Source organism: Branchiostoma lanceolatum, chromosome 9, assembly GCF_035083965.1.
Source record: "Branchiostoma lanceolatum isolate klBraLanc5 chromosome 9, klBraLanc5.hap2, whole genome shotgun sequence".
Taxonomy (NCBI): domain Eukaryota; kingdom Metazoa; phylum Chordata; class Leptocardii; order Amphioxiformes; family Branchiostomatidae; genus Branchiostoma; species Branchiostoma lanceolatum.
In genome coordinates this window covers 4,379,625-4,399,579 of record NC_089730.1, presented here as the reverse complement: position 1 = coordinate 4,399,579, position 19,955 = coordinate 4,379,625, and the positions used below count along the sequence as shown (strand labels likewise).

At 49.3% G+C, this 19,955-nt stretch overlaps 2 protein-coding genes across 2 annotated transcripts; both read right to left on the bottom strand.

The window, feature by feature from the left end:
• Positions 1-8,035: 8,035 nt before the first annotated feature.
• On the bottom strand, positions 8,036-9,170 carry LOC136442155 (histone H1-like). Its single transcript, XM_066438827.1, has one exon. It carries the CDS (start codon positions 8,752-8,754, stop codon positions 8,137-8,139), a length of 618 nt encoding a protein of 205 aa, XP_066294924.1. The 5' UTR covers positions 8,755-9,170; the 3' UTR covers positions 8,036-8,136.
• Positions 9,171-17,682: 8,512 nt separating this feature from the next.
• Positions 17,683-18,976, bottom strand: LOC136441191 (histone H1-like). Its single transcript, XM_066437326.1, has one exon. It carries the CDS (start codon positions 18,412-18,414, stop codon positions 17,797-17,799), a length of 618 nt encoding a protein of 205 aa, XP_066293423.1. The 5' UTR covers positions 18,415-18,976; the 3' UTR covers positions 17,683-17,796.
• Positions 18,977-19,955: the final 979 nt, after the last annotated feature.

The following is a 19,955-nucleotide window of genomic DNA, read 5'->3' as shown; positions in this document are numbered from 1 at the left end:
ATATACCTGAGCTAAGTAATGCCACTACGCGTGAACGAGCAGAATTCGACAAGATATAGATCGTACAGAAAAGGTATAGAAAACACAGTCACACTCTCAATTGCACCAACTAAGATCTCTCCACACACACGCCACGCAAATCATCTTCTTCACGCTCACAAAGTATGTCAAGAAACTAAAACATACTACGCTTCACACACACGCATTCCCTAGTATCCAACCGTGCACACATCTTTACAGAACATCTCAACAAGACTATCACTACAAAGAAAACGAGACCATCATAGTTCATTGTTGTGGGTTTGCTTTACCGGCTTGGGTCTTTTGGTAATATTATGCTCGTTGTTCGAGTCAGGTGTGTACATGTGTTGTTGTGAGAAGATACAGCTCTTTTGGGGAGATTTGGGTGGCCCTGAAAAGGGCCGGGGTTTGTCGATGGTCAGATCCTGCTTTAGCCACCGAAGCCGTACAGGGTGCGGCCTTGGCGTTTCAGAGCGAAGACAACGTCCATGGCGGTCACCGTCTTGCGCTTGGCGTGCTCGGTGTAGGTCACCGCGTCGCGGATCACATTCTCAAGGAACACCTTCAGAACGCCTCGGGTCTCCTCGTAGATCAACCCGGAGATGCGCTTCACGCCGCCACGACGGGCAAGACGACGGATAGCCGGCTTAGTGATACCCTGGATGTTGTCGCGAAGAACCTTGCGGTGACGCTTAGCGCCTCCCTTTCCGAGCCCCTTGCCTCCTTTGCCGCGTCCAGACATGATGATTACGATGTTCTTGTCGATACAGAACGAGAATGGATTAGACGGCCTGGCGGAGCCGCATTTATAATATATATATTAGATGCACTCAATCTACGTACTACGTAGTTTTAGTCTTAGACTATCTATTATCATTATTTTTAATTGCTTAACTAGTATCATCCTGCGAAGTATTGGGGTTTTGTACGATAAAGACACAATTTGTTTGTTCCTTTTCTCTAAAAATTACCAACAAAATGAAATCATTTCCAGGAAGCAAAAGCTTTGGCGTTTGGAACGTCCATGGGCTAGGCTCCAAATTAGACGATATAGATTTTGTGTCCTGTGTCAGCAAATTTGACTTCTTCTCGCTCCTAGAGACCTGGAGCACAGACAACTCAAAAATTAACATTCCTGATTACAATTACTTCCATCAGAGTAGACAAAAGAGCAAACGTGCGAAACGATCCTCGGAGGGAATTATCTTCTTCTACAAGAAAAAATACACAAATTTCATAAAGAAAGCACCATCCAAATCTACAGACGTTCTGTGGGTACAGATAGATAGACAACTACTAGGTCTACCCAAAGATTTGTTTATTTGTTCAGCATATATAAGCCCCTGTGCATCTACAACGCATAAGTACTCAGACAACCACACACTAGAAATTCTTGAAAACGAAATATCTAAATACAGTTCCGCCGGGTTTATACTACTTGGTGGAGATTTGAATGCCCGGCTTGGAAATCTTATCGATTATGTGGATGGAAGCACTGACGAGGGTGTAAGCTGTCCATTCTCCTCGGACAGACAACACATGGACAAATCGCCTCCGAACAAATTTGGCAGACTTGTAATCGATCTGTGCGCACAAGCAAACCTAAGAATTCTAAACGGAAGGGTGGCTGGCGATCTACAGGGCAAATTCACCTGCCATCAACCCCGCGGCAGCAGCACTGTAGACTATATGATTTCCAGCCAGTCCTTTATCCCACACATTTTATCTTTTCGTGTTAATCCGCTTTCGCTATTCTCAGACCATTGCATGATTTCGACTTTGATTCACTCAAATCCAACAAAGCACAATTACGAAGTAAAACAGAAAAGCCCAAACTCCAAACCTCTCCCCAAACGGTTCCACTGGAACGAAAAATCTACCGAAAAATTCCTCTATTCACTTAGTAAACCTAACTTTACCGAAAGACTTCACACTCTCTCCTCTATTTGCCAAAAAAACACAAACACAATGGAAATCGAAAAACATGTCTCCGAATTTAGCGCTATTCTAAGAGAGGCGGGCGAACAGTCGCTCTGTTTAAAAAGAATTAGGAAGCGCCCTCAAAGAATGCAAAACAAGAAATGGTTTGACAAAACATGTAAGGAAATGAAGCGTGAAGTTAAAAACATTGCCTCTCTATTTGAAAAAAATCCATCTAATCCAGTAATTAGGGGTAGGTTCTTTCAATGTAGAAAAGAATACAAGAAATTATTGAAAAGGAAAAAGCGGGATTTTCATCAACAAATTATGAATCAATTATCATTATTAAAGGAAAGAAGCCCAAGTGCCTTCTGGGATTTAATCAATAAATTGAAACCAGAAAAAACAGTTGAGGATAACCAAATTTCTGACGAGGAATGGTTAAAGCATTTCAAAAATCTAGACAAATCCCCAAACAGCTCTGTAGATAACTGTCTTCTAAACCAAAATACGCAAACATCATTTCCGTCCACCCCTTCAAACGCATCGGTACTTGATTGCGCGATCACATTAGAAGAACTAAACGCTGCAATCTCTAAACTAAAGAACAACAAATCAAGCGGAAATGATAGTATTCTAAATGAAATGTTAAAATCTGGCAAAATGCAGCTAAAAGAGCCCCTTCTCAATCTCTTTAACACTTGTTTACAAAACGGTTATTTTCCACAAGAATGGTCAGTCAGTCACATTGTTCCCATCCACAAGTCAGGAGACACCTCCCTGCCAGACAACTACAGAGGCATTTCGATAATTAGCTGTTTAGGGAAATTATTCTCATCTATTTTGAACGTACGTTTAGTCAAATTCTCTGAACAAAACAACCTCTTTCAACCCCATCAAGCCGGATTTAGAAAAAACTTCAGAACCACTGATAACCTGTTTGTTCTAAGCACACTAGTTACAAAATACCTGAGCAATAATTCTCAACTCTACGCATGCTTTATTGACTTCAGCAAAGCGTTTGATTCTGTTTGGCGTAACGGTCTCATGTATAAATTGAATAAACTTGGCATAGGTGGTAATTTTCTCAAAGTTATAGAAGGTATGTATTCTAATACTATGAACTGCGTGAAGTCTAGAAATGGTCTGACTGAGACTTTTGTTACCGAGTGTGGGGTAAAACAAGGATGTAATTTAAGTCCAACGTTGTTTAATCTATTTGTGAGCGATATTATATGTCAATTCAACAACACTCTCTGTAATCCTCCAGTTATGTATAACAAAGTGGTCCCCTGTCTATTATATGCTGATGACTTGGTCATCTTCTCCGAGTCAAAACAGGGACTACAACATTCCTTGAATAATCTAGAAAAGTACTGTTCACATTGGAAACTAAATGTAAACCTTAGAAAAACAAAGATTATTGTTTTTTCAAAAGGTGGTCGCTTACCAAAAAACTATTCTTTTGTATTTGATAGTCATATTGTAGAAATTGTTACGTCATATACTTATCTAGGTATAGTTGTAAACTCAGCTGGCACGTTCAAAGCAAATAACAAATCTTTAAGTTCCAAAGGTTTAAAAGCTCTATTTGCAATCAAACAGTCACTGGATAAAGCCAATGCCCCATTATCTGTTAAAAACAAACTTTTTGATTCCTGTGTAAAACCTATTCTACTCTATGGCTCAGAAATTTGGGGCGCAGTTAAAAGTCCTAAATTCTGTCCCATCGAATCCGTCCATCTTAAATTCTGCAAACAGTCCCTAAATGTTCCCAGATCAGCCAGTAACCTTGCGTCAAGAGCGGAGCTAGGGAGGTACCCAATTCAAGTTGAAGCATCCCTTAACGCCATCAAACATTTCCTCAGAATGCGCCAGAACGTGCCAGCTGACAGTCTACAAGCGGACGCTCTCTCATGTCAATTTCTGCTAGATTCTAATGGTAAAAGATGCTGGGCGTCCGGTGTTCGTAAGATACTAGAAGGGTGTGGTTTTGCCTTCGTTTGGAGCCCCCAGGTATCCCTGGGAACAAACATGACTCCTATCATCAATTCCATTAGCCAACGTTTGAAAGATATTTACACCCAAACATTCTCATCCGAAATTCACAATGATGATAGAGAGAAATCTTATAGCAACAAATTACGAACTTACCGACTGTTTAAGTCCCTGTATAAGGAAGAAGAGTATTTATCTATAAGTAACATACAGCATAGAGTAGCTGTCACTAAATTCAGGATTAGTTGTCACAAATTACATATTGAAACAGGAAGGCACAACCACACGCTTCTAGAACATAGAGTTTGCCAATTTTGTGAGTTAAATCAAATAGAAGATGAGCGGCACTTCATTTTAGATTGTAAACTTTACGATATAGAAAGAAATGTTCTTTTCAAATGTATTAATGAGAAATTCCCATGCTTTGAATATTTAAACGCAACGGATAAATTCATATTTTTGTTGCGTCTAGATAACCCTTGTATAAGAAACATGATCTGTTCATACATCTACACATGTACAAAGAAGCGAGAAGAAGTTGACTTTACTAGATTAGCTTAGCTTATCCTTTTCTTCTACCATGTATGTTTACACAATGTACTGTACATATTTCACTGTATATGTCACTTAGATGTTAGTTTGGTTTGTGTTAAACAACCTGTATCTAGCCCCTCGGGGCACGAACATACAATAAAGGTCTTCAATCAATAACTGCCCTGCGGACCTGCGCGTAGTCCTGGCCGCCACCACCACTAGCCAATGGGAAGCAAGCCAGTAGCCAAGCAAGACAATGCTACGCGGAGGATTTGACACCGACAAGACAAACATCTTGTCGGGAAAACACGAAAGCAGAAGAAAATAAAATAAAGCGAAGAAAACGGATGAATTTGCCAGAAACACAGTCAGCTAGTGGTAATGATATCATTGGTAGTATGCTCAAAGCACGCAACGCACGCACGCACACACACACACACACACACACACACACACACACACACACACACACATACCGTTGTCGATCAGAAGTTTGATTACACTTGTGAGACATTGCTTACTAGTATATATTTATGGCGTTTTGACTGGATAAGGAACGCCGATCGACGGTCAATTCATTGTTCTACGTGTTCTAAGGAACGTCACAGACGACAGTTGTTCCAGAAGGCGAGTGGCGCAAGCTTGTTGTTGCGTCACCTTTGCTTGGTGTAATAAGAACGTGTGCAGACTTTTATTACGTCAAAATTCACTTTCTTTGTTGTTTGTTTTCTGTCACGATCATTCTGTTGTTTTTGTAGTTGTTGTGTGTTTTCCAGGTCAGTTCTGTACTGTTTTATGTCGCCTGCGATCCCAGGTTAGTGGCGTGTGTTGTGTGTAGTCGCTGTTTCGACCAGAATGTGATTGCTATAGCTCTTTTGTGAGGATGTGGGTGGCCTTGAAAAAGGCCGGGGTTTTGTCGTGCAGAGGGGTCGGTCGGTTTACTTGGAGCTGGTGTACTTGGTGACGGCCTTTGTTCCCTCGCTGACGGCGTGCTTGGCCAGCTCGCCCGGCAACAGGAGTCGCACGGCGGTCTGGATCTCGCGGCTGCTGATGGTGGAGCGCTTGTTGTAGTGAGCCAGTCGAGAAGCTTCGGCAGCGATTCTCTCGAAAATGTCGTTGACGAAGGAGTTCATAATGCCCATGGCCTTGCTGGAGACGCCGGTGTCGGGGTGCACCTGCTTGAGCACCTTGTAGATGTAGACGCCGAAGGTTTCCCTTCTCTTTCTCCTCCTTCCGCGCTTCTTGTCTCCTGCGGGCCTGGCCTTGCCAGCTTTCTTGGCGGCTTTTCCACTTGGCGGCATGACGAAGACGTTCTTGGCGTGTTTAGACAGCAAAGAATATAATGGCACTCGTCTCGGCCTGGCCTTTATATGGGAGAACAATGCAAATTTGGGGATTGACTAGTCCAAGGCGCGGACGTGGTAGAACCTCTCCCCGAGAGTTAGCTCTCTCTCTATTGGTTCGCTGTCGGAAGCCGTGAATCCAGCAGCGGGGTATAAAGTGTTTGGACAGGAGATAATTCCTCTTCATTCTCTCATTCTTTCTGCCGTTTGACGTAAATCAATCGACTGCTACAAGATGTCTGGACGTGGCAAAGGTGGCAAGGCACGCGCCAAGGCCAAGAGCCGTTCTTCCCGTGCGGGTCTCCAGTTCCCGGTCGGTCGGGTGCATCGCTTCTTGCGCAAGGGAAACTACGCCCAGCGCGTGGGTGCCGGCGCACCGGTGTACCTGGCGGCCGTGCTGGAGTACCTGACGGCCGAGATCCTGGAGCTGGCCGGTAACGCTGCCCGCGACAACAAGAAGACCAGAATCATCCCCCGTCACCTTCAACTGGCCGTCCGCAACGACGAGGAGTTGAACAAGCTGCTGGGCGGTGTGACCATCGCACAGGGCGGCGTTCTGCCCAACATCCACGCCGTGCTTCTGCCCAAGAAGACAAGCAAGGCTCAGTAATGTCCGGACGAAAGAAACAGAACCCCGGCCCTTTTCAGGGCCACCCACATCCTCTCGAAAGAACTGTATTCTCTTCACACTGAATCAAACTGCACAATGCAGATATACGAATGGATATAAACACACACACACATACAGTACATCTGTCGAGACTAAGACAATGTAGCAGTAAAAGTAACCTTACATATGACATATCCCAGTCCAAGATAGCTGACAGACAATTAAAGCAATTCGTGAGCAAGACCGCATCACACAAGTACAAGAAATGACCGCAATACGGTTCTTAGACGGCCCGCATCTTACAAGTTTGTCGTTTAAGACCAGCTGACATATATGTATATCATATGTGTGTGCAGGTTTTATGTTGGCGACCGGATGCACGTGGTCACATAACATTCTCTAATGTTAATAAAGTCATTACACTGTCGGCTGAATTGATTTGCGTGTACAGGTATAGGGTATGTGTGTGTGTGTGTGGGGGGGGGGGGGTGATGTGCGAGTCATGAGTAATTGTAATTCAGGCGCAACAACTGCGTCTGTTTAAAGAAAGGTGAAGGATATAGATCTTTCTGGGATATGTGGGTGGCCCTGAAAAGGGCCGGTGTTGTTGATGTTGTTTTCGGTCCGCCTTAGGCTCGCTCCCCTCGGATACGGCGGGCGAGCTGGATGTCCTTGGGCATGATGGTGACGCGCTTGGCGTGGATGGCGCACAGGTTGGTGTCCTCGAAGAGACCGACCAGGTAGGCCTCGCTGGCTTCCTGCAGGGCCATGACCGCCGAGCTCTGGAAGCGCAGGTCGGTCTTGAAGTCTTGTGCGATCTCGCGCACCAGGCGCTGGAAGGGCAGCTTGCGGATGAGCAGCTCGGTGGACTTCTGGTAGCGACGGATCTCTCTGAGGGCCACGGTGCCGGGCCTGTAGCGGTGAGGCTTCTTGACGCCGCCGGTAGCCGGTGCGCTCTTGCGCGCGGCCTTGGTTGCCAGCTGCTTCCTGGGGGCTTTGCCACCGGTGGACTTACGGGCGGTCTGCTTGGTACGTGCCATGTCGAACGAACGGATGAACTTCGTCTACGCTCAAGTGCAAGACAATAACAAAAGTAGTCGGCGAGCGTTGGAGGTTGAATTTATAAGACCCGCTAATCATATGCCCGCAGATTACAATTGGTGGGCGCCCTGCCGTCCGATTGGTTCCGTGGCTGAAATCCGAGCTTGCGATTGGTCAGTTTTCGTCTCTCCAGGATCCGACTTTTGCAGCAAGCTCGGCACTTTTTGGGATAGCGAATGAACGATGCTTGCGCTATAGAATGGCAATGGGCTACATACACTCGGGAAAACGCTCGTGCGTCTAGCCATACAGTGGCAACAAGGCATTCGTCTACTTCATGGCTCAATAAGGTTGTCAATAAAGCAATTGCCCAGTAAAGCAACAAACATACAAGATCGCCTTAGGTTGCCTCGGCGAAATTCTGTCTGCCTGTGCGTGTGTGCGTCTATCCACCCATTCTTTTGGTGGTGGTCTGTCTGTGCGTTTGGGGGGGGGGGGTCTTTTGATAGACATGTTTCCATCTTATATATGTTATTTCATTCATTTTCTCTGAGAGCATATGGTGTGTGGAAAAGTGCTAACTTTGATGTGATTGACATAGTTCTTTTGTTAGGATGTGGGTGGCCCTGAAAAGGGCCGGGGTTTTCAGAAACTTGGACGGTCGGATCTTCACTTCTTCTTGGGCTTGGCCGCCTTCTTGGCAGGCGCTGCCTTCTTGGCGGCCGGCTTCTTTTTTGGCGTCTTCTTGGCCGGTTTCTTGGCGACTGGTTTCTTGGCCGGAGTTTTCTTGGTCTTCTTGGCGACCGGCTTCTTGGACTTCTTGGGGGTGGTAGCCTTCTTGGCCGCGGGCTTTTTCGGCTTGGCGGTCTTGGGCTTGGCGGCCTTCTTGGCCGCGGGTTTCTTGACCGGCTTCTTGGCGGCAGGTTTCTTGGCGGCCTTCTCGGCGGCTTTCTTGGCTGCCACGTTGATTTTGAAGGATCCCGACGCCCCCGTACCTTTCACCTGAATGAGGGTACCCTTCTCCACCAAGGCTTTCAGGGCGCGCTTGATGAAGTGTCCCTTCTTCTCCACGTCGAACTTGTAGTTGCCGGCGATGTACTTCTTGATGGCCAAGAGGGAAGAACCTTTGCGGTCCTTGAGCGCTTCCAGGGCCGCCGTGACCATGGCGGTGGTGGGCGGGTGAGCCGCAGGGGCCTTGGGCGCCTTCTTGGCCTTCTTTGGGGACGATGCTGGAGCGGACATGTTTGCTTGCTTTGTCTGCGACGGACGTGCAAATGAACCCGACATCTTGTCAAACTGGCGTGAAGTAGCGACGGTGCGGACGTGGTCGGAAACGTCGTAGCCTGTCCGCGTCTTACTCTCTGTCTCGGTCAAATTTGTGTTTCTTTTCTAACTTTACGGTTGAATTTCTCCATTCCCGAGCATCAGAAATGATACTGACTCGGTTTCTGTACAAGAGGACATGTCCAACTTACTAATTTGATGGAAGCGGCTGGTCGCTAGCCCTCAGATATTGAGATATTTGGTATACTTTTCAGTAAACACGCTCTAGACTCTTGGAAAACCGTATGTATGGTTAAACGACAGGGCTTACGTCGCGCCTGCACTTTGGAGACAGATACATATACCTGAGCTAAGTAACGCCACTACGCGTGAACGAGCAGAATTCGACAAGATATAGATCGTACAGAAAAGGTATAGAAAACACAGTCACACTCTCAATTGCACCAACTAAGATCTCTCCACACACACGCCACGCCAATCAAGTATGTCAAGAAAATAAAACATACTACGCTTCACACACACGCATTTCTTAGTATCCAACCGTGCACACATCTTTACAGAACATCTCAACAAGACTATCACTACAAAGACTATCACTACAAAGAAAACGAGACCATCATAGTTCATTGTTGTGAGTTTGCTTTACCGGCTTGGGTCTTTTGGTATTCTGCTCGTTGTTCGAGTCAGGTGTGTACATGTGTTTGTTGTGAGAAGATACAGCTCTTTTGGGGAGATTTGGGTGGCCCTGAAAAGGGCCGGGGTTTGTCGATGGTCAGATCCTGCTTTAGCCGCCAAAGCCGTACAGGGTGCGGCCTTGGCGTTTCAGAGCGTAGACAACGTCCATGGCGGTCACCGTCTTGCGCTTGGCGTGCTCGGTGTAGGTCACCGCGTCGCGGATCACATTCTCAAGGAACACCTTCAGAACGCCTCGGGTCTCCTCGTAGATCAACCCGGAGATGCGCTTCACGCCGCCACGACGGGCAAGACGACGGATAGCCGGCTTAGTGATACCCTGGATGTTGTCGCGAAGAACCTTGCGGTGACGCTTAGCGCCTCCCTTTCCGAGCCCCTTGCCTCCTTTGCCGCGTCCAGACATGGTGATTACGATGTTCTTGTCGATACAGAACGAGAATGGATTACAAGGCCTGGCGGAGCCGGATTAATAACCGCCCTGCGGACCTGCGCGTAGTCCTTGTCGCCACCACCACTAGCCAATGGGAAGCAAGCCACTAGCCAAGCAAGACAATGCTACGCGGAGGATTTGACACCGACAAGACAAACATCTTGTCGGGAAAACAGGAAAGCAGAAGAAAATAAAATAAAGCGAAGAAAACGGATGAATTTGCCCGAAACACAGTCAGCTAGTGGTAATGATATCATTGCTAGCATGCTCAAAGCACGCAACGCACGCACACACACACACACACACACACACACACACACACGCACACACACACACACACACGCACACACACACATACACACACACACACACGCACGCACGCACACACACACACACACACACACACACACACACACACACACACACACACACACCGTTGTCGATCAGAAGTTTGATTACACTTGTGAGACATTGGTTACTAGTGTATATCTATGGCGTTTTGACTGGAAAAGGAACGCCGATCGACGGCCAATTCATTGTTCTACGTGTTCTAAGGAACGTCACAGACGACAGTTGTTCCAGAAGGCAAGGGGCGCAAGCTTGTTGTTGCGTCACCTTTGCTCGGTGTAATAAGAACGTGTGCAGACTTTTATTACGTCAAAATTCACTTTCTTTGTTGTTTGTTTTCTGTCATGATCATTCTGTTGTTTTTGTAGTACTAGTTGTTGTGTGTTTTCCAGGTCAGTTCTGTACTGTTTTATGTCACCTGCGATCCCAGGTTAGTGGCGTGTGCGTGGGTTGTGTGTAGTCGCTGTTTCGACTAGAATGTGATTGCTATAGCTCTTTTGTGAGGATGTGGGTGGCCTTGAAAAAGGCCGGGGTTTTGTCGTGCAGAGGCGTCGGTCGATTTACTTGGAGCTGGTGTACTTGGTGACGGCCTTGGTTCCCTCGCTGACGGCGTGCTTGGCCAGCTCGCCCGGCAACAGGAGTCGCACGGCGGTCTGGATCTCGCGGCTGCTGATGGTGGAGCGCTTGTTGTAGTGAGCCAATCGAGAAGCTTCGGCAGCGATTCTCTCGAAAATGTCGTTGACGAAGGAGTTCATGATGCCCATGGCCTTGCTGGAGACGCCGGTGTCAGGGTGCACCTGCTTGAGCACCTTGTAGATGTAGACGCCGAAGGTTTCCCTTCTCTTTCTCCTCCTTCCGCGCTTCTTGTCTCCTGCGGGCCTGGCCTTGCCAGCTTTCTTGGCGGCTTTTCCACTTGGTGGCATGACGAAGACGTTCTTGGCGTGTTTAGACAGCAAAGAAGATAATCGCACTCGTCTCGGCCTGGCCTATATATGGGAGAACAATGCAAATTTGGGGATTGTCTAGTCCAAGGCGCGGACGTGGTAGAACCTCTCCCCGAGAGTTAGCTCTCTCTCTATTGGTTCGCTGTCGGAAGCCGTGAATCCAGCAGCGGGATATAAAGTGTTTGGACAGGTGATAATTCCTCTTCATTCTCTCAGTCTTTCTGCCATTTGACGTAAATCAATCGACTACCACAAGATGTCTGGACGTGGCAAAGGTGGCAAGGCACGCGCCAAGGCCAAGAGCCGTTCTTCCCGTGCGGGTCTCCAGTTCCCGGTCGGCCGGGTGCATCGCTTCTTGCGCAAGGGAAACTACGCCCAGCGCGTGGGTGCCGGCGCACCGGTGTACCTGGCGGCCGTGCTGGAGTACCTGACGGCCGAGATCCTGGAGCTGGCCGGTAACGCTGCCCGCGACAACAAGAAGACCAGAATCATCCCCCGTCACCTTCAACTGGCCGTCCGCAACGACGAGGAGTTGAACAAGCTGCTGGGCGGCGTGACCATCGCACAGGGCGGCGTTCTGCCCAACATCCACGCCGTGCTTCTGCCCAAGAAGACAAGCAAGGCTCAGTAATGTCCGGACGAAAGAAACATAACCCCGGCCCTTTTCAGGGCCACCCACATCCTCTCGAAAGAACTGTATTCTTTTCACACTGAATCAAACAATGCACAATGCAGATATACAAATGGATATAAACACACACACGCAGTACATCTGTCGAGACTAAGACAATCTAGCAGTAAAAGTAACCTTACATATGACATATTCCAGTCCAAGATAGCTGACAGACAATTAAAGTAATTCGTGAGCAAGACCGCATCACACAAGTACAAGAAATGACCGCAATACGGTTCTTAGACGGCCCGCATCTTACAAGTTTGTCGTTTAATACCAGCTGACATATATGTATATCATATGTGTGTGCAGGTTACATGTTCGCGACAGGATGCACGTGGCCACATAACATTCTCTAATGTTAATAAAGTCACTGTCGGCTGAATTGATTTGCGTGTACAGGTATAGGGTGTGTGTGTGTGTGTGTGGGGGGGGGGTGATGTGCGAGTCGTGAGTAATTGTATTTCAGGCGCAACAACTGCGTCTGTTTAAAGAAAGGTGAAGGATATAGATCTTTCTGGGATATGTGGGTGGCCCTGAAAAGGGCCGGGGTTGTTGATGTTGTTTTCGGTCCGCCTTAGGCTCGCTCCCCTCGGATACGGCGGGCGAGCTGGATGTCCTTGGGCATGATGGTGACGCGCTTGGCGTGGATGGCGCACAGGTTGGTGTCCTCGAAGAGACCGACCAGGTAGGCCTCGCTGGCTTCCTGCAGGGCCATGACCGCTGAGCTCTGGAAGCGCAGGTCGGTCTTGAAGTCTTGGGCGATCTCGCGCACCAGGCGCTGGAAGGGCAGCTTGCGGATGAGCAGCTCGGTGGACTTCTGGTAGCGACGGATCTCTCTGAGGGCCACGGTGCCGGGCCTGTAGCGGTGAGGCTTCTTGACGCCGCCGGTAGCCGGTGCGCTCTTGCGCGCGGCCTTGGTTGCCAGCTGCTTCCTGGGGGCTTTGCCACCGGTGGACTTACGGGCGGTCTGCTTGGTACGTGCCATGTCGAACGAACGGATGAACTTCGTCTACGCTCAAGTGCAAGACAATATCAAAAGTAGTCGGCGAGCGGTGGAGAGTGAATTTATAAGACCCGCTAATCAGATGCCCGCAGATTACAATTGGTGGGAGCCCGGCCGTCTGATTGGTTCCCTGGCCGAAATCCGAGCTTGCGATTGGTCAGTTTTCGTGTCTCCAGGATCCGACTTTTGCAGCAAGCTCGGCACTTTTTGAGATAGCGCATGAAAGATGCTTGCGCTATACAATGGCAATGGGCTACATACACTCGGGCAAACGCTCGTGCGTCTAGACATACAGTGGCAACAAGGAAGTCGTCTATTTCACTGCTCAATAAAGTTATCAATAAAGCAATTGCTCAGTAAAGCAACAAACATACAAGATCGCCTTAGCCTGCCTCGGCGGAGTTTAGTCTGCCTGTGCGTGTGTGCGTCTATCCACCCATTATTTTGTTGGTGGTCTGTGTGTGTGTGTGGGGGGGGGGGTCTTTTGATAGATATGTTTCTATCTTATATATGTTATTACATTCATTTTCTTTGAGAGCTTATGGTGTGTGGAAAGGTGATAAATTTGATGTGACTGACATAGTTCTTTTGTTAGGATGTGGGTGGCCCTGAAAAGGGCCGGGGTTTTCAGAAACTTGGACGGTCGGATCTTCACTTCTTCTTGGGCTTGGCCGCCTTCTCGGCAGGCGCTGCCTTCTTGGCGGCCGGCTTCTTTTTCGGCGTCTTCTTGGCCGGCGGCTGGTTTCTTGGCCGGAGTTTTCTTGGCCTTCTTGGCTGCCGGCTTCTTGGCCTTCTTGGGGGTGGCAGCCTTCTTGGCCGCGGGCTTTTTCGGCTTGGCGGTCTTGGGCTTGGTGGCCTTCTTGGCCGCGGGTTTCTTGACCGGCTTCTTGACGGCAGGCTTCTTGGCAGCCTTCTCGGCGGCTTTCTTGACTGCCACGTTGATTTTGAAGGATCCCGACGCCCCCGTACCTTTCACCTGAATGAGGGTACCCTTCTCCACCAAGGCTTTCAGGGCGCGCTTGATGAAGTGTCCCTTCTTCTCCACGTCGAACTTGTAGTTGCCGGCGATGTACTTCTTGATGGCCAAGAGGGAAGAACCTTTGCGGTCCTTGAGCGCTTCCAGAGCCGCCGTGACCATGGCGGTGGTGGGCGGGTGAGCCGCAGGGGCCTTGGGCGCCTTCTTGGTCTTCTTTGGGGACGATGCTGGAGCGGACATGTTAGCTTGCGTTGTCTACGGTGGACGTGCAAATGAACCCGACATCTTGTCAAACTGGCGTGAAGTAGCGACGGTGCGGACGTGGTCGGAAACGTCGTAGCCTGTCCGCGTCTTACTCTCTGTCTCGGTCAAATTTGTGTTTCTTTTCTAACTTTACGGTTGAATTTCTCCATTCCCGAGCATCAGAAATGATACTGACTCAGTTTCTGTACAAGAGGACATGTCCAACTTACTAATTTGATGGAAGCGGCTGGTCGCTAGCCCTCAGATATTGAGATATTTGGTATACTTTTCAGTAAACACGCTCTAGACTCTTGGAAAACCGTATGTATGGTTAAACGACAGGGCTTACGTCGCGCCTGCACTTTGGAGACAGATACATATACCTGAGCTAAGTAACGCCACTACGCGTGAACGAGCAGAATTCGACAAGATATAGATCGTACAGAAAAGCTATACAAAACACACACTCTCAATTGCACCAACTAAGATCTCTCCACACACACGCCACGCCAATCAAGTATGTCAAGAAAATAAAACATACTACGCTTCACACACACGCATTTCTTAGTATCCAACCGTGCACACATCTTTACAGAACATCTCAACAAGACTATCACTACAAAGACTATCACTACAAAGAAAACGAGACCATCATAGTTCATTGTTGTGAGTTTGCTTTACCGGCTTGGGTCTTTTGGTATTCTGCTCGTTGTTCGAGTCAGGTGTGTACATGTGTTTGTTGTGAGAAGATACAGCTCTTTTGGGGAGATTTGGGTGGCCCTGAAAAGGGCCGGGGTTTGTCGATGGTCAGATCCTGCTTTAGCCGCCAAAGCCGTACAGGGTGCGGCCTTGGCGTTTCAGAGCGTAGACAACGTCCATGGCGGTCACCGTCTTGCGCTTGGCGTGCTCGGTGTAGGTCACCGCGTCGCGGATCACATTCTCAAGGAACACCTTCAGAACGCCTCGGGTCTCCTCGTAGATCAACCCGGAGATGCGCTTCACGCCGCCACGACGGGCAAGACGACGGATAGCCGGCTTAGTGATACCCTGGATGTTGTCGCGAAGAACCTTGCGGTGACGCTTAGCGCCTCCCTTTCCGAGCCCCTTGCCTCCTTTGCCGCGTCCAGACATGGTGATTACGATGTTCTTGTCGATACAGAACGAGAATGGATTACAAGGCCTGGCGGAGCCGGATTAATAACCGCCCTGCGGACCTGCGCGTAGTCCTTGTCGCCACCACCACTAGCCAATGGGAAGCAAGCCACTAGCCAAGCAAGACAATGCTACGCGGAGGATTTGACACCGACAAGACAAACATCTTGTCGGGAAAACAGGAAAGCAGAAGAAAATAAAATAAAGCGAAGAAAACGGATGAATTTGCCCGAAACACAGTCAGCTAGTGGTAATGATATCATTGCTAGCATGCTCAAAGCACGCAACGCACGCACACACACACACACACACACACACACACACGCACACACACACACACACACGCACACACACACATACACACACACACACACGCACGCACGCACACACACACACACACACACACACACACACACACACACACACACACACACCGTTGTCGATCAGAAGTTTGATTACACTTGTGAGACATTGGTTACTAGTGTATATCTATGGCGTTTTGACTGGAAAAGGAACGCCGATCGACGGCCAATTCATTGTTCTACGTGTTCTAAGGAACGTCACAGACGACAGTTGTTCCAGAAGGCAAGGGGCGCAAGCTTGTTGTTGCGTCACCTTTGCTCGGTGTAATAAGAACGTGTGCAGACTTTTATTACGTCAAAATTCACTTTCTTTGTTGTTTGTTTTCTGTCATGATCATTCTGTTGTTTTTGTAGCTACAGTTGTTGTGTGTTTTCCAGGTCAGTTCTGTACTGTTTTATGTCACCTGCGATCCCAGGTTAGTGGCGTGTGCGTGGGTTGTGTGTAGTCGCTGTTTCGACTAGAATGTGATTGCTATAGCTCTTTTTTGATGGTGTGGGTGGCCTTGAAAAAGGCCGGGGTTACGTTGAGCGGAGGCGGACGATTTACTTGGAGCTGGTGTACTTGGTGACGGCCTTGGTGCCCTCGCTGACGGCGTGCTTGGCCAGCTCGCCTGGCAACAGGAGTCGCACGGCGGTCTGGATCTCGCGGCTGCTGATGGTGGAGCGCTTGTTGTAGTGAGCCAGTCGAGAAGCTTCGGCAGCGATTCTCTCGAAAATGTCGTTGACGAAGGAGTTCATGATGCCCATGGCCTTGCTAGAGACGCCGGTGTCGGGGTGCACCTGCTTGAGCACCTTGTAGATGTAGACGCCGAAGGTTTCCCTTCTCTTTCTCCTCCTTCCGCGCTTCTTGTCTCCTGCGTGTGTGTGCAGGTTTTATGTTCGCGACCGGATGCACGTGGTCACATAACATTCTCTAATGTTAATAAAGTCATTACACTGTCGGCTGAATTGACTTGCGTGTACAGGTATTGGGTGGGTGTGTGCGTGTGTGTGTGTGTGGGGGGGGGGGTGGTGATGTGCGAGTCGTGAGTAATTGTATTTCAGGCGAAACAACTGCGTCTGTTTAAAGAAAGGTGAAGGATATAGATCTTTCTGGGATATGTGGGTGGCCCTGAAAAGGGCCGGGGTTGTTGATGTTGTTTTCGGTCCGCCTTAGGCTCGCTCCCCTCGGATTCGGCGGGCGAGCTGGATATCCTTGGGCATGATGGTGACGCGCTTGGCGTGGATGGCGCACAGGTTGGTGTCCTCGAAGAGACCGACCAGGTAGGCCTCGCTGGCTTCCTGCAGGGCCATGACCGCCGAGCTCTGGAAGCGCAGGTCGGTCTTGAAGTCCTGGGCGATCTCGCGCACCAGGCGCTGGAAGGGCAGCTTGCGGATGAGCAGCTCGGTTGACTTCTGGTAGCGACGGATCTCTCTGAGGGCCACGGTGCCGGGCCTGTAGCGGTGAGGCTTCTTGACGCCGCCGGTAGCCGGTGCGCTCTTGCGCGCGGCCTTGGTTGCCAGCTGCTTCCTGGGGGCTTTGCCACCGGTGGACTTACGGGCGGTCTGCTTGGTACGTGCCATGTCGAACGAACGGATGAACTTCGTCTACGCTCAAGTGCAAGACAATAACAAAAGTAGTCGGCGAGCGTTGGAGGTTGAATTTATAAGACCCGCTAATCAGATGCTCGCAGATTACAATTGGTGGGCGCCCTGCCGTCCGATTGGCTCCGTGGCTGAAATCCGAGCTTGCGATTGGTCAGTTTTCGTCTCTCCAGGATCCGACTTTTGCAGCAAGCTCGGCACTTTTTGGGATAGCGAATGAACGATGCTTGCGCTATAGAATGGCAATGGGCTACATACACTCGGGCAAACGCTCGTGCGTCTAGCCATACAGTGGCAACAAGGCATTCGTCTACTTCATGGCTCAATAAGGTTGTCAATAAAGCAATTGCTCAGTAAAGCAACAAACATACAAGATCGCCTTAGCCTGCCTCGGCGAAATTCTGTCTGCCTGTGCGTGTATCCACCCATTCTTTTGGTGGTGGTCTGTGTTGGGGGGGGGGGGTCTTTTGATAGATATGTTTCTATCTTATATATGTTATTTCATTCATTTTCTTTGAGAGCATATGGTGTGTGGAAAAGTGATAACTTTGATGTGATTGACATAGTTCTTTTGTTAGGATGTGGGTGGCCCTGAAAAGGGCCGGGGTTTTCAGAAACTTGGACGGTCGGATCTTCACTTCTTCTTGGGCTTGGCCGCCTTCTTGGCAGGCGCTGCCTTCTTGGCGGCCGGCTTCTTTTTTGGCGTCTTCTTGGCCGGTTTCTTGGCGACTGGTTTCTTGGCCGGAGTTTTCTTGGTCTTCTTGGCGGCCGGCTTCTTGGCCTTCTTGGGGGTGGTAGCCTTCTTGGCCGCGGGCTTTTTCGGCTTGGCGGTCTTGGGCTTGGCGGCCTTCTTGGCCGCGGGTTTCTTGACCGGCTTCTTGGCGGCAGGTTTCTTGGCGGCCTTCTCGGCGGCCTTCTTGGCTGCCACGTTGATTTTGAAGGATCCCGCCGCCCCCGTACCTTTCACCTGAATGAGGGTGCCCTTCTCTACCAAGGCTTTCAGGGCGCGCTTGATGAAGTGTCCCTTCTTCTCCACGTCGAACTTGTAGTTGCCGGCGATGTACTTCTTGATGGCCAAGAGGGAAGAACCTTTGCGGTCCTTGAGCGCTTCCAGGGCCGCCGTGACCATGGCGGTGGTGGGCGGGTGAGCCGCAGGGGCCTTGGGCGCCTTCTTGGCCTTCTTTGGGGACGATGCTGGGGCGGACATGTTAGCTTGCTTTGTCTGCGACGGACGTGCAAATGAACCCGACATCTTGTCAAACTGGCGTGAAGTAGCGACGGTGCGGACGTGGTCGGAAACGTCGTAGCCTGTCCGCGTCTTACTGTCTGTCTCGGCCAAATTTGTGTTTCTTTTCTAACTTTACGGTTGAATTTCTCCCTTCTCGAGTATCAAAATTGATACTGACTCGGTTTCTGTACAAGAGGACATGTCCAACTTACTAATTTGATGGAAGCGGCTGGTCGCTAGCCCTCAGATATTGAGATATTTGCCATACTTTTCACTAAGCACGCCCTGGACTCCACGCCGACGGCTGATCGAGTTTGCATGCAGAGAAACGAGCGAGCGCACATGAATTGATGAACACGCCCGGACTTTTGTTGACGCAGATATATCATATTTGAGCCAAGCAACATCACTACGCGTGAACGAGCAGAGATCGACGAGATATAGATCATAAGTAACTTTGATACATAACACACACTCCCAAACACGCCACTTCAATCATATTCTTCACACTTATACCAAGAAAATAAAACATATATACTACGCTTCACACGCATTTATTAGTATCCAACCGTGCACACATCTTTGCAGTACACACATCTTTACAGAACATCTCTCAACAAGACTATCACTAGCACTACAAAGAAAACCGTGGGGACCACCATACTAGTTCATTGTTGTGTGTTTGCATGACCGGCTTGGGTCTGTCTTTGGTATTATGCTCGTTGTGTACATGTGTTCGTTGTGAGAAGATACAGCTCTTTTGGGGAGATTTGGGTGGCCCTGAAAAGGGCCGGGGTTTGTCGATGGTCAGATCCTGCTTTAGCCGCCGAAGCCGTACAGGGTGCGGCCTTGGCGTTTCAGAGCGTAGACAACGTCCATGGCGGTCACCGTCTTGCGCTTGGCGTGCTCGGTGTAGGTCACCGCGTCGCGGATCACATTCTCAAGGAACACCTTCAGAACGCCTCGGGTCTCCTCGTAGATCAACCCGGAGATGCGCTTCACGCCGCCACGACGGGCAAGACGACGGATAGCCGGCTTAGTGATACCCTGGATGTTGTCGCGAAGAACCTTCCGGTGACGCTTAGCGCCTCCCTTTCCGAGCCCCTTGCCTCCTTTGCCGCGTCCAGACATGATGATTACGGTGTTCTTGTCGATAAAGAACGAGAATGGATTACAAGGCCTGGCTGAGCCGCATTAATAACCGCCCTGCGGACCTGCGCGTAGTCCTGGCCGCCGCCACCACTAGCCAATGGGAAGCAAGCCACTAGCCAAGCAAGACAATGCTACGCGGAGGATTTGACACCGACAAGGCAAACATCTTGTCGGGAAAACACGAAAGCAGAAGAAAATAAAATAAAGCGAAGAAAACGGATTAATTTGCCCGAAACACAGTCAGCTAGTGGTAATGATATCATTGCTAGCATGCTCAAAGCACGCAACGCACGCACGCACACACACACACACACACACACACACACACGCACACACACACACACACACACACACACACACACACACACACACACACACACACCGTTGTCGATCAGAAGTTTGATTACACTTGT